Below are 24,905 nucleotides of genomic sequence, written 5' to 3' on the forward strand. Positions count from 1 at the left end.
CCGCCGCCGCGCTCCCCGCCCTCGAGCCACGGTGCCGGAGCCGCCCGCCGCCCGCGGAGGAGGTGGAGGAGCCGCAGGAGCCCGCCGAGGCGGCGGCGGCGGCGGCAAGATGGCGGACTTCCTGCCGTCGCGGTCCGTGCTGTCCGTGTGCTTCCCGGGCTGCGTGCTGACGAGCGGCGAGGCCGAGCAGCAGCGCAAGTCCAAGGAGATCGACAAATGCCTGTCGCGGGAGAAGACCTACGTGAAGCGGCTCGTGAAGATCCTGCTGCTGGGCGCGGGCGAGAGCGGCAAGTCCACCTTCCTGAAGCAGATGCGGATCATCCACGGGCAGGACTTCGACCAGCGCGCGCGCGAGGAGTTCCGCCCCACCATCTACAGCAACGTGATCAAAGGTGCCGGCGGGCTGGGGGCGGCGGGCGCGGGGCCGGGCACCGCCCTCGGCCCCCGGGCCCTGGCGGAGGACGGGACCGGGTCGGGCGGTTGGACTGGCGGGAAGAGGGGCGCGCCCGGGGCCCCGCTGCTGGCCGCCCGCCCCCGAAGAAAGCGCCCGGGGCGCTCCGCTCGCTCCCGTTCGGGCCTGGCGGGGGTCCCGGCCGACTGCACCCCCGCCGCGGGCCTCGCCCCCTGGGAGGGGGAAGTGAGCCGAGCCGGTTGTCTCGGCCCGCGCGCGGGGTGACCTCGCCTGCTCTCCTCCCCGTAGCCTGAGCGGGAGATCGAGCGCCGCCCTTGACCCTTGCACCCCAGCACCCCGTCCCCGAACTCCGCCGCCTTGGGGGGATGACCCAAGTCACAAGGTCGGGTCGCTCCCTACTCCTGCCTCGCTCGGCGGCCTCCCGAGCCAGGGAGTTCTGCAACCGTCCTAGGGAGGAAACTTCTGCCCAACCTTGTCAAGGGCGTAGGGCTGTGTGTAGCCCCTGGAAGCAAGGGCACGAAATTTGAGGGCGTCGGGCTTACGCTGCTGGCCTCGGGGAAGGGTAGACCCATTCTGTTAGCCTAAAAAGGATTGGCAGAAGCGCTTTCCAGCCCCAGCCTTAAAGGATGTTTGTAATCACCGTTTTACATAGGTGGGGAAAGGAATCCCATCAGTTGCTTTTTAAAAAAATAAAATTGCATGGTGATTTGGGGACCCTTTAGCCTAAAAGTGATAAAGACTGCACTCTACAGGTGGAGTCAGTGGATCAGTGTTGGATTGGCCAGTAGGCTCTGCTCCTGTTTGATAGTATTTTAAAAGCTAAGCGTAGTTCCTAAATGAAAGAAATATGAACTCTTTATGCTTGGCCATTCAAAGAAATTAGAAAGATGACTTTTTTGTTAGGTGAGGTAGGAGTCTGTTCTCTGCTTTCATATTGTCAGGTTGGCTTGGTGAGCAGAGCGATTCTCCTTAATTTATTTGCCTAGCGTGTTATCTGGGGCTTTGCAGGTCTTTCCAGTGTTTTCTAAATAGATTTGTTGTTGTTGTTGTTGTTGTTGTTGTTGTTGTTGGGGAATTACATAAAAAAACACCTTGGTGTGTCCCCTACTGCCACCACCATGCATTTAGGTGGAGAAAAACTGCCCAGACAGGGAGGCATTGGGGGGCACTGACAGGAGCAGTAGGGCGAGGAGCCTGCCAGCTCCCAGTACCAGGAAGGACCTCTGTAGCTAAGGACTTGTGTTTGGCCTGCCTTGGCGTTTGGCACAAAGTTAAAGTCTCTTTGAGAGCTACAGACTATGCTTTTCCAGTCCTTAATTGACACTTTAGTCTTAGTGCCGTTGAACTTAAGGAATTGCATTGATGAATGGAATGGACCTGGCACCTGTGAGCCAGGTGAGCGCCTGATTCTTACAATTGCGCTGGGTCCTGAGTGTGACCTACTTTGCACATGGTTGTGCGATGAAGACAGTCCAGCCGGTGTTTTGAGTTGACATGATCAGAAAATTGACAAGAAAATGGTTTTTCAATTATCCAAACAAATGCCTTCCTAATAGACCGTTAACAGGGGTGGAAGGGAGCAGTTCAGTGATACAAAGTTTGAACTAACCTCCTGAGTTGAAATCTTTTCCTGTCATTTTTAAGTTTCTCTCCCTCCCTGTTAGGGAAACGCTAGGCCAGCCTACAAGTTACACTGGTTTGAAGCTTCACCTGGGTGAAGTGTTGGAGCTTTGAAAACTTTTTCTAGAAGGTTTGGTGTTGGGGCTAGAATGTTGAGGGAAGACACCGAGCAGCTCGCAGCTCTCAGTGTCCCCGACTTTCAGCTGGGCTCCTGCACTCCAGCTGTTGTCTCCAGAGCCTGGATGTTAGGTGGGACTTCTTTTCTTCTCCCCCATGTTGGTTTTAACTACCTTCTGCTCCAGAAATTATTTTATTAATTGCAACATGTCAGAAAATTTGAAAAAGAACAATTGCTTTAACTGTATTTGTTTTTCATGATTTAACACAGAGGATGCTTTATTTCTTAACGATAAGGGCATTTTGATGCCTGTCTGTTTTTGGAGGAGGGTCTGAATAGTTTAAAATTTCAGGTAATAATGCTGGAATAAAAGTTCGCAGTAATGTCTAATGACTCTTTCCCACACTTTTTAAAACAAGGTATGAGGGTGCTGGTAGATGCTCGAGAGAAGCTTCATATTCCTTGGGGAGATGAGGACAACCAGCTCCATGGAGACAAGTTGATGGCGTTTGACACCCGAGCGCCCATGGCAGCCAAAGGAATGGTGGAAACCGGGATTTTTTTACAATATCTTCCTGCTATAAGAGCCTTATGGGCAGACAGCGGCATACAGCATGCCTATGACCGGCGTCGAGAATTCCAGCTGGTAAGATGTTTGCTCTTTTAAAATGTGGTTTTATCTTAGTGACATTGAGTATGATTTAGCACACTTTTTTCACTGACGTCCATAACACAATGTATTTATCCAAAATTATAGCCTTAAATATTTGTATTGCTAAAAATTTTGTATTGCTGTGTGAGCTTTTCCTAAGTGCACAAAATGCACAGACTTAAGCTATTGTATTGATCATTTTTCCTTTTTGAAAGGAAAGCTATAATTTTCTTTCTGATTTTTTTTTTTAATTGGAATTAATTTTCTGCTAACCATAGTTAACAGTGTTCATCCTACAAAACTTGACCTTTTATTCTTGGAATAAAAGTTTAGTAACAACCTAATTGTTTAAGCATACTATTTGACCATTTTATGATACAGATTAATTTGATATAGAGATTAAAATCTAATGTTTAAAAGTAAATTTAGTGTTTATACCTTCTCATTTTGTGTTTTTAAGGCTCCTAAACATTTTATAAAATGCTCCTTTTTAAAAAATGTTCTTTATTTTAATACAGAATATTAGTTTTTGTTGTTATACCTCTTTTTCACATGGGAAACTATTTTATACTTATTTTACATCCTCAGTCTTGAATAAGACTGACCATGAAATACTTATTAGCTGTTAGCATTGAAAAAAGGATGGAAAAAACATGACCAGTATAGGTTAAGTGTACAGAAATAATAATTGAGTCAGATTTTTAATTGTGTTTTTTGTAGTTAATTGCAAATGTTTTGCTTGTATTCTGGGTTTTTTATTTGCCAAAGACCAGAAAGATTGTATCAGTGATAACAGTCTAGTGTGTACAATTTGAAGGTAGTTCAGCATGAAGTGTGCTACTATCATACAATTAAAATAAAGTGACAGTTAAAAGTAAATCTCAGGAAGTTGTTCCATGCTGTCACTGACATTAAAATGATCCCCGTTTATGGGTGTGGCTACGCTGAGATGTACAGCCAGCAGTCCTTTTGCTCAGAAACAGTCTTGACTATTCAGAGTTCTGGGAAAGTGATCGTAGTATCTTTTTAAAAACTTAGTATCTTAACCTTTTTTTCTCTGAAGTATGGCTTTTTGTGTACATGTAACTAGCAACTGATTGCTGTCTTGCATAGTTCTCTGTCATGTAGGTATCTTGCTAAATAATTTATTTCTGAAAGTCAGGGACTGGCTTATATTTTTGTTAAAACTGAGTAGCGGGAAATGTTGAAAGTGATGAACTTTACAGGCTACTTGCATCCACTTCCCAGAGTTCACGGTGGTGTTGACTTCCGGCTGGGGTGGTTCTGCTCGGCCCAGTTCCTCCCCATCTCCCCACTGCATTGCTCCAGCTTGGAGCTGTTGCTCTTTCTCCTTAGTTCGTTGTTTTTTCAACAGACCGCACTTTGCACCTCAAGCAGTTCTTCTCCTTCCAAAGTGTAGGGGAGGAAAGAGCCACTTGTGATAAGCATGCAGCACATTTTGAGAGAATAAGTGAACCTCTGTTTCCCTGAAAGTTCCCTGATGGAAAGTTCTGTATTGTCCTGTGGCCATCTAATCTGAAATTATTCTCAGTCTGAACTTCACATCTTAGTTTCATACCAAGACTTGGGTCATTATTGAAACAGATTGCTAAGTATTTGTTTTTTAGTAGCAAGTAGGTAAACCTACTAAGAATAAGGACCCCCCTGTTCTTGATGTGAATCAGTTAAGGATTCAAGGCATAAGTTTTCACGGGTTTGGAAAAGAAAGTTCACAGATTTATTTATTTTTTATTTATGCATTCATTCGTTCATTCTGATAGAAAGTAGAAAGACAAGAGAACAGGACAAGATCTAATTTTAAACTGGTGATGGGGATTTCCCGCCCTGGGTGTGTCTTGGCACATTCAGTAAGTGCTTGATTGTTACACTGAATTCATGATTTTCACTCTTTGGATTTGCTGTGGTGGTTGGCGTTCATTAGGCTGCTGGGCATCTCCTATAATCATTTAGCGCCCTCGTGCTCTGCTTTCCTGCCTCCACAGCTCTTCATATAGTACCTTTGCCAGGATTTCCTCCCCATACCCTCTGCATTAGATCTTATGCCTTACTTGGAGCAGTAATTGATTTTAATGTGACTAAACATAGTCTGTGGACCCCTTTGCTTCAGATTTAACTGAAATGCTTATTAAAACAAAAGCGGATTTCCAAACTTCTTTACATAAGGATCTGGTTCAGGAATCTGAGATGAGACTCTGATCTGTATTTTTAGCACACAGCCACAGGTGATCTGGATGAATTGGTTCCTGCTCCTCTACCTTAGCCCTGTGCTGTGCCTTAGGGCCGAGTCTCTGGGACTTCCTCGGCCTCACGTGCAGACTGCAGCACGTTCCTGTTCTGTGGTCTCTGAAGCATGCTCGCTCACGCTCGCGTTGGCTGCTGTGCGTTGGGTACTTGGCTCCTGCTGCCTCCTTACCAGGGAAGTGTCTTGTGTGTGCCTGGCCTTTTGCTGTGCCCTTGGCATGAGGCCTGGCCCTTGACTTTATTTCTTCAATCTTTTAGACATTCTGAGCTACGGGGGGTCTTCCAGGGGAAAAAAATTTCTGCATTAAGTTTCTTCTGGGAAATGTAAATTATTGTATTTCTAAATACTAGCTTGTTGATTTTTCCGGGAAACGGGACATCTTTGCACATTATTATATAGCCATAATTTGTTCTTTTAAAATTTTTGTCTGGTACATTTAACAATGCATATATTTGGATTTTAGGTAGAAAAAATAAATACAGGTTAGTTATATACAGGAACTACAGGAACTAAAATTAAGCCGCTTTGTTTCAACTAATGATTGAATTTTAAGCACCCTAATGCAAATTAAAGTTTGAAAAAAAAAAACACTGCAGTTGTTAAGTTCTCTGTAACTTACATTTGCATGCGTGATTGCCCTTCAGGCAGTCTTGGATACAGGTTAGGTAGTGGTCGCGCAGAAGGCCATTCATTTGTGAGTAATAACTTGAGATACGAACATGAATGTTTTCTTCCTTAAGTTCCCAAAGGCAAACATTTCCTTTTCTGGTTAGTTCCATCCTGGGTAAACAAAGTAGCTTACTGTGGAAAAGGAAAATACAGGATTCATGGTCTTGTTAAAGCTCAGGCCTGGTACCTTTCCGCATGTAAACTAGCACAGTGAGCATAATACATCCTAAGAAGTAGTCTTTTGTAACATTGGATTAAATATTTGTAGCGCCCTACTTTGCCTGTGTATTCAGGCTTGCCACTGCGCTAATGAGATACCTTGTCTTTAGAATGACTCACTTGACAGGGAATTTGATAAGTTGGTGACTTAGAAATATGGGGTCTAAGATTGGCTGGGATTTGCAGTAATTTGCAGTGTGGATCAAGCTAACAAAAGGGCTGAGACTCAGTGCCAACTGGATTTTGTGTACTTCACAATTGCTTGTCGAGTATAGCAATACTGGTTATATAGGATAAATAGTGTGTGTGAGTGGAAGGAACACCCCACAACTTCCTAGTTTCTCTAAACAGTTTAACATTGTCAGCATTAATACAGCTTCCTGTAACGGCTCGTCTGTCTTTGCAATTCCTGAAACCAAACCGTTCTGTTAATCATGGTACCTTCGGTTAGACTTCATTTTTCTTACTCAAATGGGTGGTTTGTGCTTGAGATTATCTCCTCCAAGTAATATGGTAGTTTATTCATGAAGACAGTGGAGTCTCCCCTCAGTCTAACTAACTAATTATTTAGCTTCTGAAGGAACAGAATGGCTAGTATGGAAAACTCAAATATTTCTGTTTTGGCTAAAATATTTTTATTTGTTCTGCAGCATGTAATAGAATCAGAGTCGTTTGACTTTAAAATGTTAATTGAAATTCATTTTAGAAAGTAAATCAGTTACTATTTTCAGTTGTAAAATAATCATGTTTCTTTTGGAGAATTTGTCGTCCCCGCCCCCCCCCCATGACTGAAAGTGAAGCAAAAAGTTGGGCTTCCAGTTGCTAAAACCTATAGGGTGTCTACTGATTTTCCAGGTTAGGGTAGAATTTTTCAATCTATGTAACACAAGGGTTATGTATAACATTAGAGATAATAAAGATTTAAAAATTAGGTGTCTGTAATTCCCTTTGGTGAATTTGATCAGACGTGAGCGTGCTTGCATTTTATCTAGTTTTATCTTGGAAACCCATCCTTTAAAAGATGTTTCGGCATGGACTTTGAGTTTTAATTCAACTCTGTGAGGGTGTGGGTATGTGTATGTGTACATAAACATAGACTTAATCATTTGATGTGTTATGTTGATTTTTTTAAAATAGAATCATGACTATCTGGCCTCTACTGTGCTTTCAGAATTACCTTTATTGCTAAACAAAGTTTAGTAGTTCTCCTTTGTAAATGTTTATTAAACAGTCAAGAATTGCACAAGGGAACAGTTTTATGAAAACTAGTAGTTTCAGGACTCTTAACCTGAACAGTGGACCTAATCCAGAAAAAAAGTTTGTGATCTTACTTTAAAGAAAAACCTGATGGGGCCGGGGAGATGGCTCAGTAGGATAAGCACTTGACTGGCAAACACAAGGATCTGAGTTCAATCCCCGGTTCCGCCAAAAAAAAAAAAAGAAAAAAGAAAAACCTGATGGCCTAAGGACTCCATGGTTGGAATGTTTCCTCCCACAACTTAGGCAGCAACCCCACCAAGTTAGAGTATCTACTCTCATGAGCCCCCAACGTTGTTAACTGTAATCACTGCTCAGTGCTTGTAATGTTTCTGAGAGTTGCTTTATACTTTTCCAAGCATGGACGTATGCATTATCATTTCATCCTTTGGAAAAGCCAGGGGCTGGGCGTGCAGCTGAGCAGTAGAGCGCTTGCCCAACACTCGCGAGGCCTTGAATTAAATCTCAAGCATCAAAGTCATTCAGTCAACCAATAAATTGAGACTTAGTAGTGCAGTGTGTGCTCTAACCCTGGTCTGCTGTTTCCTGTCTGTAGCACTGGCTACAACCATTTGCAAGCACTGAGGTATTAATCCGTGAGTTATTCTTTTGTCCTTTCGTTCCCAACCTTTCATTCCCTCCACTCACAGTTAGCATTTCCTTCTTAAGGTCTAACACAGAAATATGTATCATAACAGTTTATTAAGGACATTTAGTAATGTGCCAGTATTCACATAATTTATGTTGTGGACTCTCATAGTGTTCTTGTACTGTTCCTTTTTTGCTTTTTTAACTAGCTTATATAGTAGGTAACATATGGAGTCTTTAGTGATATTTAGTGGTAAATTTACTCATTGTGGTAGAGCCCATCTTGTCTATTTTTACCTTCAGTACAGTGTCCGTTTGAATCTTCCCTTTCGTCAGAGTTCACTGTAGTAGGGATCCTCAGCTCGTGTTCATCAGTGTGTGTGGTTTTTCTTTTCTGAAAAATAGAAATTTAATGACAGCCAGTTAGCTGAGAGGCAGCTGTACGTTTTTCCAGGGAAGTGTCATTTGGAAATTAGCACCTGTGTGGTACGGAGTTGCACAGATCTGCTTTTGTTTCGGGGAAGGGGCTTGTAGAACAGTTACTTTTGTGAACTCATTTGAAATGGTTCTCATATAATTCTGTCACACTTTACATGCTGCCCATGAATACCCCAGATTGCAGTTTGTCACATGTTTCAGTTAGAAACAACCTAGTTTTTTAAAAAATGTGTGTTTCTCTATTAGCAGTGTCTTGTATTGCGTGGAAGTACTTTATTCCCTAGCTCTGTCTTGTTAACCTTTGTGTCAGTGATGGTGAACATTTTAGGCTTTCAGTGATAGCAGTCCCTTGCGGCATGCGTGCCGTGGATTCGCCACCCCTGGGCTGTACTGGGAGCCTTTTTTGCGCGTGCCTTTTTTCAGAGGAGCATAGCAACATGGGCAAAACCAGCACTAAGATGGGCTGATACGGATCAAGGAAATAGTTTTGTTTTGAGAACTGGACCTTAATGGACTTGGCCAGAGTGACTGATCTGTTGCAGTGATGGTAGTTGTTAATCTTTCAAATTTAATAGCTCTTTTAGAAAAATGAATCAAAAAAATTTTCAATCACTGCAATGGGTGAACCGTAGAGTCTGTGCTACTAATGGCAGCCAGTTAGCCGAGAGGCGACTGTACCTTGTTCTAGGGAAGTGTTGCTTGAAATTAGAGCCAAATTCTTTGGTAGAATTACTCTTCATTTATTTATTTTGTCTTCTGGCTGAAGTAGTAAGAAGTATTGTTCATGGTTTCGTGCTATGTGTGTGGATTTTTAAAAAAATTTATCTTCTATACAAATTTTAAAGTAACCACTTTCGAACTTCATGTGTTACATATTGTAAAGCATTTTTACATATGGTTTTAATATAATCACCTTAAAATTTGATGTGTTTTTTCCATTGTGTTCTGAGATACAAGTGGAACAACACAGCAAAGATGAATTTGTGTCCCGACTGCCAGCCATTGTACGCACCTGTGTGACTCCCCGAGCCTGTCTACATTTCTGCTCCTGCGTCTAAATGGGACTGCTAGTGAATTTGCTATTACTAGTTGTTATGAGCATTATAGGCGATGGATGATCCATGTAAAGCCCGTGTCCTTGGCGCAGTACAGGACGCGACGTAGTGACACAGCCGGTGCTGCGTTAGCTGTTGAAGCTCTTAATATGCATAGGTACAGAAACAGCGTTATAAAAAGGAAACAATAAGAATAACCCTGTACGCCTTGGTGTGTTTCACTCTTTGAACTTGCTTACTGGTATATAAAAATCCTGAATTCTGAATAATCAGAGTGTATGGCTTACATATTTGTCGGACTCTTGTGTGGAAGAAGATCACATCACAGAGCCTTGAGTCACTGGTTGCTGCGTTGGCTCCTGTTGCCTTCTGATACCACTTGGCTTGATTGTCAGATTAAAGTTTGGTGAAGTGTTCTGTCCTGTTGCTGGAGATTGAGCCCAGCCTTCATGCTGTTATATATTTCCAGCCCTTTTTTGCGTTGTTTTGAAACAGGTTTGTGCTAAATTGTTAGAAAGGGCTTAAGCTTGCAATTCTCCTCCCTCAGCCTGTCAGAGTGCTGGAATTACAGGGGTGCACCACCAAGCCTGGTTCATTTCTTTATGGCGCCTTTTAAAACAAACAACATTATATGTGTAGTAAGTCTATATAATAATGTATGGCTAGTTCTTCTGTGTATTTTTAAGTGATTTTTAGAAGCAAATTCTGCCATCACAAATTTTAAAGTTCTAAAGAATAAAGTATAATATGGATTGAGTACCTTTTATCCTAAATGATGAGTCTGGATGTTTTTGCCATTCCGATTTTTCAAATATTTGCATATAAATATAAAGGGGCCAGGGACCCAAGTCTAAACATGAAGTGTATTTGTTTCTTATATACCTTATGCACGTAGCCTGAAGGTAATCTCACATGGTATTTGTAGTGTGCCTGTGTTTTGATTGTGTCACTTGATGTCAGGTATAGAATTTTCCATTTGTGGTGTCATGTTATCAACTCAAAAAAATTTGGATTTCAAGGTATGTCAGATTAATTTAATAGTTAAATTATAGACGCTCAACCTGCAATGGAAATTAAAATGCTTAAGAAATAATGAAATAGTATATAGATGTATAGTGAAACTTAGCACTATTGATCTTTCCTATTTTCAGAGAATTGCTTAAGCGTTTGATGAATGTATTCCTGAAATACTTTGGTGGTACAGGCTGACTGGCCAGGTCTGGCTTCTCTCCTGGGGCCGTGGTGAGGTCATGCTTGGGGCTGCGCAGGAGCCCTGCCCCTCCCAGGGAGTGCGTGCGGCACACCTCGCCTTGGGCTCAGCGGCTCTCGCCCTGCATGGCATGAACACATCTGCTTTTTCCCTTTCTGCCATCTCCCTGCCTGGGAATTGGCACAGCCCTGAGGAAGACTCAGGCGAGAGGGTCTTTGGCCTTCTTTTCCAAGGTTAAAAAAAGAGTTCTAATATTTATAAAATGCAGAATGATTTCTTAAGGTTCCATATTGCTGTGTGTGGGTGCGTGTGGGTGTTAGGTCTCAGAGCTTCTGTTTTATTTATTTTATATTTAGTACAGGGTCTCACTACACAGATCAGACTGATGTAGGATTCTCCTGTTTTCAGCCTCCCAAGTGCTGGGATTACAAGTGTACTCTACCACGCCCAGTTTCAATTGCCACCTCAGTGCGCCCCCGGGGATAGGGCCAGCAAGGCACGCTGGAGATCGAACCCCAGCTGCTCCACTCTGCCTAAGCAGGTGCTTTAGTCCACTAAGCTATTTGGCTGGCCCTCTATTTTATATAGAACCAAGTGAACAGACAACATTAGCCCAACTAGATGGGATGTGGTGGTGCAGGCCTATAATCCCAGGGCTGGGGATGCTCAAAGCAGGAGAATCACTACGAGTCCGAGCTGTGTAGTAAGACCTGTACCAAATGCATTAAAAAAAAAAAAAAATTGGGGTTGGGGAGATGGCTCAGTGGAATAAGCACTTCCCTGGCAAGTGCAAGGGCCTGAGTTCAATCCCCAGTTCTACCAAAAAAACAACAAAAAAAGTAGCCCAACTGAAAATTCCTGCTTTTTTCTCAGGAAGCAAAATAAATTTCAAATAAGCTAAGGAAAAAACAAATTAATGTTAGCATTTAAAAAAGTGTTGGCTAACAAACAACAGTTTTGTACTGCCTCTGTCCCTACACTGTGTAGCAGTGCCGTTGGGCTCTTGGAGCCAGGGCAGCAGTAGCTATCTTGTAGCAGTGCGTTTGTTTTCCATCTTAACCCTTCTAGAAAAGTTGAAGAAAAAGAATTGAAAGAACGAATAACTGGAGTAAAGGGCTCTTTGCTTTGCTGACACCTTGGTTACTCTTTTCCTACTCTCTGAGTAACTTTAAAATTATTTTTTGTTTTTTGTTAAGTAGGATAAATTGGCTCAGTGGAAGTTACTGTATGTAGAAAGTGGATCATCATATGCAATTGTGTAGTTTCTCTGTAGGCCCCACAGTAGATACTTTGATGATATCTCTTCATTGATAATAGTAAAAGAACTCACGAATGCTACTAGTGATGAGCTGTTGTTCCAGATTTTCCTGGTACTAGAATTACAACTAGAGTATTGCCGCTCCAGCTCTGCTGGGTCCCAACAGAGAAGATGATACACGTGAATGGTGCTATTCAAACATAAGATGATCTCTAATTTCATTGTACTGGTCTTTAGAAACCTAAATTAAATACTCAAAAAATTGCAAATAATATTTATCCTGACGGCAATTGTGAAAAAGAATGATGTCCACCAAGATTGCAGACCTGGGCCTTCAGTCCTAGCTACTAGGGAGGCTGGCACAAGAGTATTGCTTGAGCCCAGAAGTTCCAGGGCAGCCTGAGCACCGTAGCAAGGCCCTGCTTCAGACAAAAAAAAGTTTTAGCCTACTGAATTACAAATATTGTTGATTTGCTATTTTTAGCCCTTACCCACTTGGATACTTTTACAGCAAAATTGTCTTTATTATAGCCTCAACAAATGATAGGGACTTTAAAATGTTATCTTGTAGATGATCAATATTTCAGTTCTATGCTACAGTAAGAATTATAGTTGCTTTTTTTTTTTTTTTTTTTGAGACAGGGTCTCGCACTGTGTAGTTTAGCCTGGCCTCAGACTTGCTAGGATCCTTCTGCTTCGGCTTCCTAAGGGCTGGAATTGCAGGTGGGCACCACCACACCTAGCTTTTGTCTTGACTTTTTAATCATGGTATATTATGGTTAAATGCAACCAATTTTAAGATTATTACAGTTTAGTAGAAGAACCAACATTTCCCCATTGTAGTGTTTTGTACATTTGACTTTAAATACAGGATGACCAAAAATGGCATTTTAAAAATTAATTTTATATGATAATACAACAGAAAATGTAAAAATGACATGAAATTTTCCTATGTATGGTATATTTTAAAACATTCAGTACACAATGCAGCGTTACACTCTGGGCAGTGGTAGCTAGTCTCTTTCAGAATTCTTTCTGCATGACTCTTCCTTGAGCAGCGAGCCTCCCAGGTGTGGCCGCCCCCGGCGCCGCCCTTGCTGTCTGCAGGAGGCTGCTTGTTAGCTGCTGGTCAGCTCTGTCCTCTGTCGGCGGCTCCCACAGCATGCGCATTAGTGACCACCGCTGCAGTTTTGTTTCCATTCCTTTTTTCAAATTCTATCATGTATTACGTATTATTATTTGTGTATTGTGACTAGTTGACAACACAATGTCTTTTTTAGTCTTTCATTTTGTACTACATACTTTTCCTCTCTGGCACGCTGACGTTTTTCCCCTTCTTATTTTTTCATTTTGCAGATCTCTTGGTACTTCCTTCTCACTCAGTCTCTGTCCCAGATCTGTATGTTTTGTATTGTAAAACAATATTGCTGAGTTGTGGAGAAGTATAAAAATTCTGTCTAATGTTCTTTATATATAGACTGTAGCATGAAATTATGATTATTTTTCACAAGTAAAATAAACACAAATTAGTATAAGAAAGTAACCAGAGTTTATATTTCACTAGAAACATCAAAGGCAAATACATTTTAGATACAAAGTATGCAAAAAGTAGTTGACATAAATCAAACACAGGCAACACACAAGTTTTAACCTCTTTAGTTACAAACAAGGTGCAAAATGACATGCTTCTGGAGTCAGGCTCAGGGTAAACTGTTGCTTAAAAGCTTCATTCTGTAGAAATGTGTTTCTGTAAGACCAAGTTTGTCCATATGAGTTTTGTCTGTAACTGTTCATTGTGCAAATATTAAGGTGTACAGTGTTACTTTAAGAGTATCCAATCTCACAGTCATCAGAACTGCTTTCTCCTAGATGCAGGAAGTGGTGAGTGAGGGCAGGGAAGCCCTGGGCAGCAGGTTGCAGGAGGCGTGGTCTGTGACAGACCCTTTCTGAGGCAGCTGCCTACACCCACACAGTCCTCTTCCTGTACATCTGTTGATGAGACCAGTCTCTCTGAGGCAGGCATTGCTGGGAACCCAAGGCCAGTCATTTTGCATCAGTCTTGGATGCTAGTTGGAGACGCCTGCAGTAAACAGGCAGACAAGCACATGTGAAATTACATATGTGGTCAGTGCTCTGAAGGAAAAAGGCAGCGAGAGACCAAGAGCTTGCGCAGAGGTGGTGGCATTTTGGTTAAGCTCCTTGGATAAGAAAGTATCAGCCAGGCAAGGAGGGGGCAGAACTCTTCAGGCAGGGGGACTGTGGTGTGTGAGAGCAGGAAAGCCTCTTGACGGTCAGGAACTGCGAGCAGGGACCAGGGGGTAGAGCAGATGGGAGCCTGCCCCGGGAGGAGGCAGGCAGCAGTAGCTAAGAGGCCGACAGGCCTATGCGTGCTTTGGGAAGTCGGAGGTTTCTCTGAATGCCTTTGTAACCTGCTTCAGGATTTTAGGCAGGAGTTCGCAGGCTGTTGTGTGGAAACTGGAGAGTAGCAGGGAAAGCCATAGTCGTGGTTGCTACCCTGACCCAAAGGTGGGAGACTCTTAGGTGAGTGGCTTGTCATCAGGTAGTGGCCAGAGATGAAGAGAACAAAATAGATTCAAGGTCTGTTTTGTAAGGAGAACTACGGGATTCTGATAGAGTGTGGGGCAAAAGTGAAGAGTATGTACTATGAGTGGCTTGTGCTTTTGGCTTTTAACAACTAGAGGGGTGTTGGTACTTTTTATGGAACTGGAGGGCCTGTGCAGGAGTAGACTTTGAGAGGGAAGATTGTCATTTGAGCATATTAGGTTGAGATCTCTAAGTGATACAAGTGGGAATACCAAGAAGACAAGTCTGAGTCGAGTTCAGAACAGTTTAGGGATAGAGATAGAAATTTAGGAGTTATTTTTTCCAAGTGGTATTTAAAGTCTAATATATATGATAGAGTAAGGGTGTAAGAAAGGAAGAGATTAGTACTTCTTTAGAGTCTTAAGGAAACTTCATATGTGTTGAAAATGTCCAGAGGCAAAGGTGCTAGCAGTAATGACCAGAGAGGAGAGAACTTTAAACGAATCAAGTCTGGGAAGCGTGTTTCAAGAAGAAAAGCTGTGGTCAGCAGTGCCCATGGTACAGGTGCATCTGTTGACTGACTGATGGCATCTCTGTTGATTCTGGAAGCAGGGGTGACATGCGATGACTGGCAGGTGACACGATGAGGGGGAGCCAGGCTGGAAGTGGGGAAGAAAGGTGAGGAAGTGGAGAAGATCCGCTTGAAGTCGAGCTTGTAGTCCTCACTTCCTTTTGCAGTACTGCCAACCTCTTGGCTTAGCAGGTTGGGGTTTTGCAGACCTTCTTAAAGTTCAGGAGGACACTGTATTTATATTAACTAGTTTGTTTGAATCTCACTTTTAGAAGAGTTAAATATTATTTACCAATCTTGTTGATCTCCTAAGTCAAGTAAATGCAGAAGAGCTTTTCATGTGGTCTACCTGTTCCTCAGTATTCACAGGAGTTGGTGCCAGTGCCCCCCGGATGCCAGTCGACTAGGGGTTGCTTAAGTCTCTTATAAGAGACTAGTATTTGCGTGTAACCTCTGAATTACCAGCAGCTAGTGAACACCAACCCATGCATGTCCTTGCATACATTGTCACCTCTAGATAACCAAGACCTCATGCCACAGTAATGCTATGTAAATAGTTACACTTTTTTTTTTTTTTTTTTTTTTTTTTTTTTTCCGGAACCAGGGATTGAACTCAGGCCCTTGTGCTTGCCAGGGAAGCGCTTATTGTACTGAGCCATCTCCCTGGCCCTAGTTACAGTTTGAATAATGACAAGGGAAAAAAAGTACATGTTGAGCACAGGACCAGAAACTCATGGGAACAACCTGTGTAGCTGTCTTAAGGGGGCTTCCAGCCTAATAATGGCAAAGGATACGCTATTGTTTACTCCGTTTGCAGCATTGTGAAGTCTTCATTAATCTCGAGAGGACCTAAGAAAGCATACTGTGCTGGTCACTTCATTTTCTGCTTATAAACATTGGTCCACAGGGGTTGGGTGCATGCAGAGGTTCCGGTACAGCTAGCTTTGTGCTAAAGCCAGCGTACAGACTCAAGGTGTAGGAATCCCAGGTCATGTGGCATACCTACTGCCACACTTTTCTCCTGCTTGTAATAACAAAATGAGTAGAAGAGGGCCTTGAAGGAGCTGTTTGCCGATACAGATTTTGAGCTAATCTTCACATTTGGTAATATTTAGAAGCATTTGCAGGTTGCACTGCTTTTCTGCCTGACCTGACTGGCGGGAGTGAGGAGAGGAGGGTGGTTAAGGTTCCTCGTGAGCTGGGTGGGACCTTGCTGCTGGTGAGGGCTCAGGATAACAGGCCCAACCCTAAGCCGGAGTACAGTGATCTGGGGCTTCCGCTGACCTGTGGTGGGATCTTAGGCATGGATTTAACTTAATTAATTAGTGTCAGTTAGCGTGTATGAGTTGTAGGCTGTGGTAGCCCGTCATTAGAGCAGAACCGTCCATCAGGTGTGCATTCACGAGGCCTTCGGGCTGTCAGGAAGAACTCAGAAGAGCTGCCTGCTGTAGACAGCAGGGGAATTGAAACTAGCTGGGAAGTGTCTTCTGTGTTGGGAAACTGCATTTTTTAAAAGTATAATTGAGGTCATTTTTGAGATTTAAGTAACTTACTACTAAAGAGTTCTGATTCTGGCAGAGATAAATACTTCTTGGGATTGTGTAAGATTGGATCTTTTCATAACGTTGAATTTTTAAAGCTAAGCTTTACGGTAATATGTGAAAACTGAAGAATAGAAAAGTGGTTTGCTTGTGTGATTTTAGGAAGTGACTTATTGGCACCAGTGTTCAAAATAGCCTTTTTGAAGTTTAAATTTTAAAACCAGAATTCAGTTAGCCTCTCTACTACTACTCCAGGAATCTTCATTGCCATTTTGATGTATCCTTCAGTACTTGACTACAGTATTGGATGTTGAGATTAGCTTTTCTGTATGGCCTTACGCCCTGCGTGTTTACTGTTGCACCATTATTATTTCTGGAGATTGATTTTTTTCAGAGGCCTAGTAAGGCATTCTTTAGAAATGGATACAGATTTTTTTTTACTTAAATGTGAAAATTCTTCAGATGATGCTAGAAGGTAACTTGCAGGGTGAGTTTTATTATGTTGCTAGCTATCTCTGCAGTGTGAAACACTTTCCTCACATTTAAAGTTTGTACTTTTATTTTCGTAACACAGTAAATTGAGCTTTTTTAAATGTTCTCTTAAAAGAGTATTATAAATCAGTTTCATAGGCTACAAGAAAATAAAAGGACTATGTATAGCCTGAGGGGACAGGCAGGGAAAAGAGGAGGGCCAAGATGAGTCTAGGGCCTTGGGTGCATTCCTAGGGGAGGGGGCTCTGAGGGAGGGGGCCACATCCCTGGAGGGAGCATGCCCATAGGAGTCCCTTGTCCAGGAGGGATCCTACTGGGGGACCCATGAGTGGTCGCATGCCAGGAGAAGAGCCTGTAGTTCCTGGATGGGGTACCCCTCGGCCCATAGGTGGAGGAGGACCCCCACGGCCAGGCGGGTCCTGGGTCGGGGCCCCTGCAGTATTAGCTGTGGCAGCAGCCACAAGAGTGCCTCTCCCTTGTGGGGTCATTACCTGTTGGGATGGCCCACCAACTCCATGGACTGGCCAGCAAGTCCTGCAGGAGCCTGTGGAATGGGAGCACCAGCTGGGGTTCCTTTACCCGCAGCCCTACGGATCCCTGGACCCCAGCAGCTCCAGCAAGTGGCACTCGGGCAGTGCCAGTGTCTTTGGGTGCAGGTCCTTCCACTGTCATAGAGACCAGGTTCTCTCCTCGCAGCAGCACCAGACCGAGGACTTGTTTCTCTTCCCTTTCTGCTTGCTTAGAGTTCTTTGGCTTGATCTTCCTGAACTCAGCACAGTCACAGAGGATCAGGTTCATATGCTTGTGGAAAGCCTGGACAGTGCCGATGAAGACCCGGCTGTCTCGCAGGACGCGCCTCACCCTGTAGTCGGTGTGCTGCGGCATCTTGCTGCTCTTGCCCGCCGTCGTGGTGGCGGTTGTGATGGTTCAGGTACGCGCCGCATTCACCACCTCAGAGGCCCACACAGAGCCAGGAGCCTGTTTCCCGCCGCTGAACATCTTCTAAAAGATACATAGTTATAAATGTTTATTAGACATATGGCTAAAACATTTTTTTCCTATTTCTCCAAGATAAGTAAGGTTTTGGGGTTTTTTTTTGTGTGTGTGTGTGTGTGTGTGTGTGTGTGTGGTTTTTATTTGGTTTGTTTTTTTGAGACAGTGTCTTGCTATGTAGTTCAGGTTGGCCTTAAAATATACTATGTAGCCCAGACTGACCTCAGACTCATGGCAATTCTGCCTCATCCTCCTGAGTGCTGGGATTACAGGTGCATGCCACCAGGCCTGCCTTGTGATGCTTCTAGTTAGGAAATTAGTAAACTATTGCACATTTTGTGATATTTGGAAATTGGTGGGACTTTAAGAATCTCCCTATAGAAAACTTCTAGTATTAAACTGATTAGCAGAGGGTTAGGGGCTTAAATATTTGCGATAAATTATTTGGATAATGAATCTAACTGAAAAATCTGATATAAGGTTCAATTTGTTAATTGCAAATGATGTCTAGTAAAGTGCAACTTACAGAATAAAGTAGTAATAGTTTCTAAAAGAAATCTTATTTTTAATATTGTACACTAGGTTTTATAGCTTATGTGCTGGTAAGGAATTGCAATTGGGTTTTGTCTAAACTAGGCACAGATCATCTTTGAGAGATCTCTCTAAGCTATTATAAATTATCTTAGTTTGGTCTGGAAGGACTTAACTTGAAAAACACTTCAGATTATGCAGTTGGTGCTTTCATGGACTGATGTGTACTCTTTCGGAAGTTTCTGCCGATGTACATGGAAAGTGCTAGCAATCAATTTGAAACTGCGTTGAGTTGGAGTCTAGTTAATTCTGATACATTTAAAGAGCAAAGAGAATGAAGACAGCAATATTCAATGTATTAACATTGTAACTGTCCCACTAACCTGTTTTGAAACTGTTTCATTGCTGTTGTATCTTTTTTTCTAATTAAAATGAATAAAAAATAAATAAAAGAGCAAAGGGAAACAGCTTCTGTCTTGTACATGAAGAAAATGGCATAAGTCTGGCACTTTCCATGTGCTTTCATGATATTTTTTTTTTTCTTTTTTTTTTTTTTGACAGAACTGGGGATTGAACTCAGACCCTCGCGCTTGCCAGGGCAGTGCTTATTCTACTGAGCCATCTTCCTGGCCCCTCATGATAAAAATAACAGCGTTGCTTGCATTAAAAATATGTGCTGTATATCATTTCAGCTATTTGGTTTTTCCCTCTCAAGAAAAAAGTAGTAAAGTCATTTACAAAATTATGTATATATAATAAATGTGTGTGTGTGTGTGTATGTGTGTGTGTGTGTGAAAGATAAAGAACAAAATAGGCCTTTTGTGAAAATCAAGAAGAAAGTTGATGTGAAAAGAAGTGAAACTGGCCCCTGCCAAGCTGTTAGTTAGAGCTAGACATTAGCCTAAGACCATCTTGAGCAGTCCATCATATTTTATTTTGAAATAACAACTAAAGGAGAAAAAATAAATCTAGTATAAAGGACTAGTTTGTTTTGAACATTTGTGGTGGTTGTAAGATTTTTTTCTCATCTCATAGTTTTTTTTTCCAAGCAATGAACAAATTCTTAAAATACAGTCAAGGCTAATTCTGTATTTACTGTCTTCTAGCGTTTGCAAATTCATATTAGAATCTTAGATTTTCAGTAAATAGTGTGATGGAACTATGTCATCTATTTCATATGTTCATCTGAATGTGTAAAAACAGAACAGATAGGGTGGGAAATTAAGACTGGAAATAGTACCTTCTGTTTTTGTTACTAGCCATATTTCATGTAAAAATGAATAAGCTTGATTCATTAAACAGCTTTAAGCTAAATTTTTCTATTTTGTTCCTTACATTTGGCCTTTATTTCTAACTACATGCTAGGTGAAAATACTTACATCACACAGAATGTACTTATTTAGATGAGACTTTTATGAGGATGTATTTAGGATTGAAACTATTAATGATACGAATGTGAATCATTACTAAGACTGACTTGTAGGTCTCACCTCAAGGCAGGTTAGTAAGTTTCCTGTTGAGTTGATTTTCCTCAGGCATCTACTTAAAGAATCCTAATATTCAGAAACCAGTTTGTTTTAAATTTGGGGGTTTTAAGACTGATGAAAATTAAAGCCATTACAAGTATACAAAAACCTCTTAATAATAGTTACACTGTTGAGCTTAAAAGATGAGTTTAGATTTCTAGTTTTTCCTCCTGACTCTTAATTCCTTTTGTCAAATACTTCAGGCTTACAAGTGGAAGGCTCAAATGGTTGTAAATCCTTTAAAGTGATGGACTTGGTGGTTTTAGTAAACAGATGTTACTTTTGTAGTAGCTTAGTACTTCAGGCAGGGTTCCACTCTGGAGCACTTGGCTAGTTGAAGGTTCTATATAGAGAGAAAATGGATATTATCATTAAGCTACACTATCATTTTCAAAATCATATATATACTTTAAATTCAGAAGAAAATTTCTCACTACTTGGTTATCTTGGTTATTTATTTATTTTTGTCTTTTTGAGACAGGGGCTCACTATGCAGTTCAGGCTGGCCTTGAACTCACTTTGTAGCCCAGGCTAGACTGGAACTCCCCACGATCCTCCTGCCTCAGCCTCCCAAATGCTGGATTACAGGTGTGCACCACCATACCTGGCTTCCTAATTTTAATACTTCGTGAATGACGGCATTTCCTTTTAAACAAAAGATTATTTTAGGAGATGCCACAGATTTTTGATCAGCTCGTTTCTGATTTTGATCATAGTCTACAGTAATCTGGTAAATTTGATGTCTTTCAATTTTTTGAGTATTAATAATTAGGATATATATTGCCTGTAACAAAAGCCTTTCAGATTCTGTGGGTCTTCACCCCTCTACAGAGCTAGTCCTGATGCAAGCCTGGTTCTTCTTGGTCATTACTTGGAATTTGAATCTCATGAAACTTTGCAAGTGTTCCAAAATAATGTAATGTGTTCAGAGAAAGACAGCAGACCTAAAGATTTATCATCTTTGCCACTTTTGAATTCTAACTGATGGCTGGGCTTTGGGGTTTGATCCCCTGGGTGCTGTGCGGGCCCTGTCCCAGGGCTGCCCTGAGGCAACAGTTGAGACTCGCTCGGCGTGGTGGTGCACACTTGTAATCCCAGCACTTGGGAGGCTGAAAACAGGAGAATCACTATGAGTCTGATCTTTGTAGTGAGACCCTACACACCCCATAGACCCTGCCCTAAATTCAAAAATACAAAAAATAAATAAATTCTAACTGAATATTATTCTTTGACTGCTGTGCTACTTTATTACTTTGATTCTGTATCTTTTGATTGATGATAATACTTATTAATTACCTGTAGAAGCTAGGATTTTCTTTCTCCACTGTCCATAGTATTTTTCACAGTATACAGACAGAAAAAAAGTAGTGCATTTAATGCCATGGAAGAACTTAGCCATATAGATACTTAAGTTCACTTCTTGATTTTCTTTTTCTTTTTTTTTGGTAGAGCCAGGGATTGAACTCAGGCCCTCACACTTGCCAGGCAAGCGTTTATTCTACTGAGCCATCTCCCTGGCCCCTTGATTTTCCACTGTTACTGTTAACATTTTTATTAACAAATAGGGCCAGCTGTGGTGGCACCTGAGAAGCTGAGGAGGGAGGACTGCAAGTAGCTCGAGGCCAGCCTGGCCCACCTAGCAAGTCCAAGACCATCCTGGACTGCACAACAAGAGCCTTTCTCAAAAAATAAACGGGATATAGTGGAAGTTACTTTAAGACCTTTCTGCTCAATATGCTTGTAATGACTAACATTTGCAGAACTAATGAGACTGAAACAGGGTGTCATAGCAGGAAAGTTACAATACAGAAAATTCAACAGATAGTTACTTAGTATAGGACTACATAGAAAAGTAAAGTGTTGTGAGAGGCATAAGCCACCAGTGCAGAAGATACTGAATTATTACTAATAGTTGAGAAGTTACAGTGGTGATAGAGAAGGAATCATGGTGAAGTTGGGAAGAAAACTGTAGACTAAGAACCAGTATACCTGAAGAACTTCTTCAATGAGAATTTCATTTATTGCCACTATAATAGTTTTCAGTCAGTTTATGCCACAAATATTTTTTTTTTGCTAAGCCACCTGCCTTCGCTGACCTTTACCTGTGAAAGAACAGGGTTGGTTCTCTGAACACTTCCAGCTTGAAATCTTTCTCGCTCCCTGAGTAAGATCCTCAGGTGAGGTGGGTGGCAGAGGCGATAAGAACAGACACAGCATCTTCAAGAAGCAGAGGGAGACTCCTTTTAATTGGAACTGGTTTTACAAAGAAAAGGAGAGGATGTTGGTGTGACCGCTTGGAGCTCTAGAGAATTCAGCCATGAAATGCTAACTTACTTAGCACTCATAATTGAGACCTTTCTTTCTCCTATTTTAGGTAGTTGTTGATAAATACTTTATGGTGGAGCAACACAACTGAATTATGCCAGGGTCCTGCGGTGTCCCCACAGCCCCAAAGCATTCTCAGCCAGGTGAACTTCTCAGTGTTGACCTGTTAGTAACCCTGCTTCATTTATTAAAAAACAAGATCTGTATTGTTTCTTCTTAAGGAAGTTGTCATCAAGAGAGGAGGCTGGGCTCTGGAGGCTACAGGGGACCGCAGCGCTCTGGAGGGCCGCACCAGTGAGGGCACGCACTGGAGGACGAGGCGCAGAGCGCTGTGATGGGGGAGGTGGCAACTAGGGAGGCTGTTTGCTCGTTCTTCTCCTCTTCCCTGGCAGCCTTCAAGTGACGTGACAGAAGCAGGTCGCGCGCGGGGGCGGGGGTGGGTATTGCTAAAATAGCATTAGCAGTCTGCTGACTTTCCCTTCTGTGCTTTGGCTCCTCAGCAGGTAAACACCTGGAGTACTGAGTTTATTCATTTCTAACCACAGAAGTCTCAGAATTAGCTTAGAGGTTATAGACTGTGGCAGGTAGTTGGAAATAAGCTTCAGGAGTGTGAAGCTTATCCAAAATGCCAAAGCAGTTTTTCAAAAGGGATAACTATACATTGACTGAATTTTAATATATATTCCCAATTTAGGAAGAAAGAGCTAATTAGTTTGCTTCTGTTTTGTTGTTGTTTTTATGAGACGGCTAAATTATGAAAAATGTAGAAGTAAATTAAATTTTTAATCTAGTTTCATAATATCTTAGCATTTTTTCAGAGCTTTACGAAAGCTAATTTGGTTTATAATCAGCCCCTAGATAAAAGCAATATAGAGCCCTGTGCTCATGCAGTGGGGAGCCTGGACCTCGCGCCTCTGGGCGAGGCACTGCCCTGACTGACTCTTCAGCCTTGCTCCTACGGCTTGAGCCCAGGCTGGACCGTGCCATCTGGCAAAGGCCGAGTGTTGAGTGAAATGCGTCAGAATCCCATTGCTTTTTGTGGAGTTTGCTAGTACTGGATTTAGTGGATTCATAGTAGAGCGAGGATTCTGTACTTTCAATAGACACATTAGGCAGACCTGATGAACTGCCGGGAATAAGAATCCCCGGCCTAACCCAGGCACGAAGGCACGTGCCTGTAATCCTGGCTGCTGGAGAGGCGGAGGCAGGATCGCCAGGGCCCCAGTGTGAAGCCTGCCTGGATAGCCTAGAAAGAATCCATGTCCAAGGAAAAAAAGTAACAACAAAACCTTGGTGGGGAACAATAGATAGAAAGCTGTTTCTCCTAGAGGGCTAGGTAGTATATTTTAGCCTACATGTGTTGAGGGTCAAAATGAAAAACATTCTTAGCAGTGTTTATATAAGGTACCACAGATTTCCAGCTTTATTTAAATTGCTTAAACTCACAATAGTAAATGTCTGTAGCTTTTGGTGATATAGATCTTACTAAGGAGAAAAATGGGATTGTTTTATGGAGGAGTGCATTTTGCTTCTCGGGTTGAATGCTTAGTGCTTCCCTATCTTCCTGTTCAGCTGCACAGGTTAGTCTTGCCTAGGTGTACTGCAGAGGCAGGAGGATCTCAAGTTTGAGGCAAGCCTGGGCTGTAAAGGGAAACCCTGTGTCCAAAAAAAAAAAGTTCATCCATTAATGCTGATTGTAATGAGACTGTATTTATCTCATAAAATACAGTCTAGAAAATGTCTCTGGTCTAGAGTTAAGAATTGCAGCTCGGGGTACAATGCTTGTGTAGCATGCATGAAGTCCTTGGTTTTGTTACCGGCGCTAACACAAAGTAAAAGGAAGAAGGAAAGGTCTTTATACACAGGTACTGCCTAAAAAGCATATGATTTCAGTGAAGCATAGTTGTTGCATGGATGGCATTTGTAGAGTTACGTTAGATTCTTCTCACTGTTTGCCCCCTTGCATGTCATTGTGGATTAAGCATTGCCAGCTTAAGGTTCAAGGGAGACTGTTTGCTTAGGTAGGCCGGTTTTGGAATGAGATGCCCTTTGCACTGCTTTGAGATCTAAAATGTGCTGCTGGAGCAGTACCTGGAAGGTAGAGTACATGCCCACTTTGTGCAGTTGTCTGCGGCACTCTCTTCCTGGCCTCTTTCCTTCCCAGCAAGGTCTTGCTGTGCAGTCCAGGCTGGCTTTGAACACACAGTCCTCCTGACTCACCCAGGATCTTGTTTCTTGTGTTAATTTTTGACAGCAGAGAAAGTATAAATAATTTAATGTTCCTTGTAAGTCAAACAGCACTACTTGTGGAAATGATTTTACCAGGGTATGAGCTTCAACAAAGAAGCTGTTTGCCTTACAATTTTGAGTTGAATTCCTTCAGAAGTAGAACCAACTCTTCCCCAAAGCTAATTTCCAAAACCACTGTTTGACAATTGTGGTTAAGGGCGGTGGTGTTGAGGGGGGCAGTGTAAAAAATATATATATCAGTTTCATCCTTGTGCTCAGAAAATTTCAGCAGAACTTTTATCTGTCCCAGGCCATTGAATTGTGACAGAGCAAGCCAGACTAATCATCTTTTATTGTCTTAGTTACTTTTCTCTCATTGCTGAGACAGACGACC

At 42.2% G+C, this 24,905-nt stretch overlaps 1 protein-coding gene and 1 long non-coding RNA gene across 3 annotated transcripts in view; one reads left to right on the forward strand and one right to left on the reverse strand.

Moving 5' to 3' along the window:
- The window catches only part of LOC111816473, a 6,605-nt gene extending 6,288 nt beyond the window's left edge, over positions 1-317 (reverse strand). The window contains exon 1 of the long non-coding RNA XR_002820862.1: positions 242-317. This is a non-coding gene — a long non-coding RNA (uncharacterized LOC111816473). The remainder of the gene's footprint in view (positions 1-241) is intronic.
- Gna13 (G protein subunit alpha 13) overlaps positions 7-24,905 on the forward strand; it is a 45,494-nt gene continuing 20,595 nt past the window's right edge. For both annotated transcript variants that reach the window (XM_004630045.2, XM_012514510.2), the window contains exons 1-2: positions 7-392; positions 2,570-2,796. In XM_004630045.2, coding sequence (XP_004630102.1) covers positions 110-392; positions 2,570-2,796 — 510 coding nt within the window. In that variant the 5' untranslated portion in view covers positions 7-109. The remainder of the gene's footprint in view (positions 393-2,569; positions 2,797-24,905) is intronic.

Source organism: Octodon degus, unplaced genomic scaffold, assembly GCF_000260255.1.
Source record: "Octodon degus isolate 3935 unplaced genomic scaffold, OctDeg1.0 scaffold00033, whole genome shotgun sequence".
NCBI lineage: Eukaryota > Metazoa > Chordata > Mammalia > Rodentia > Octodontidae > Octodon > Octodon degus.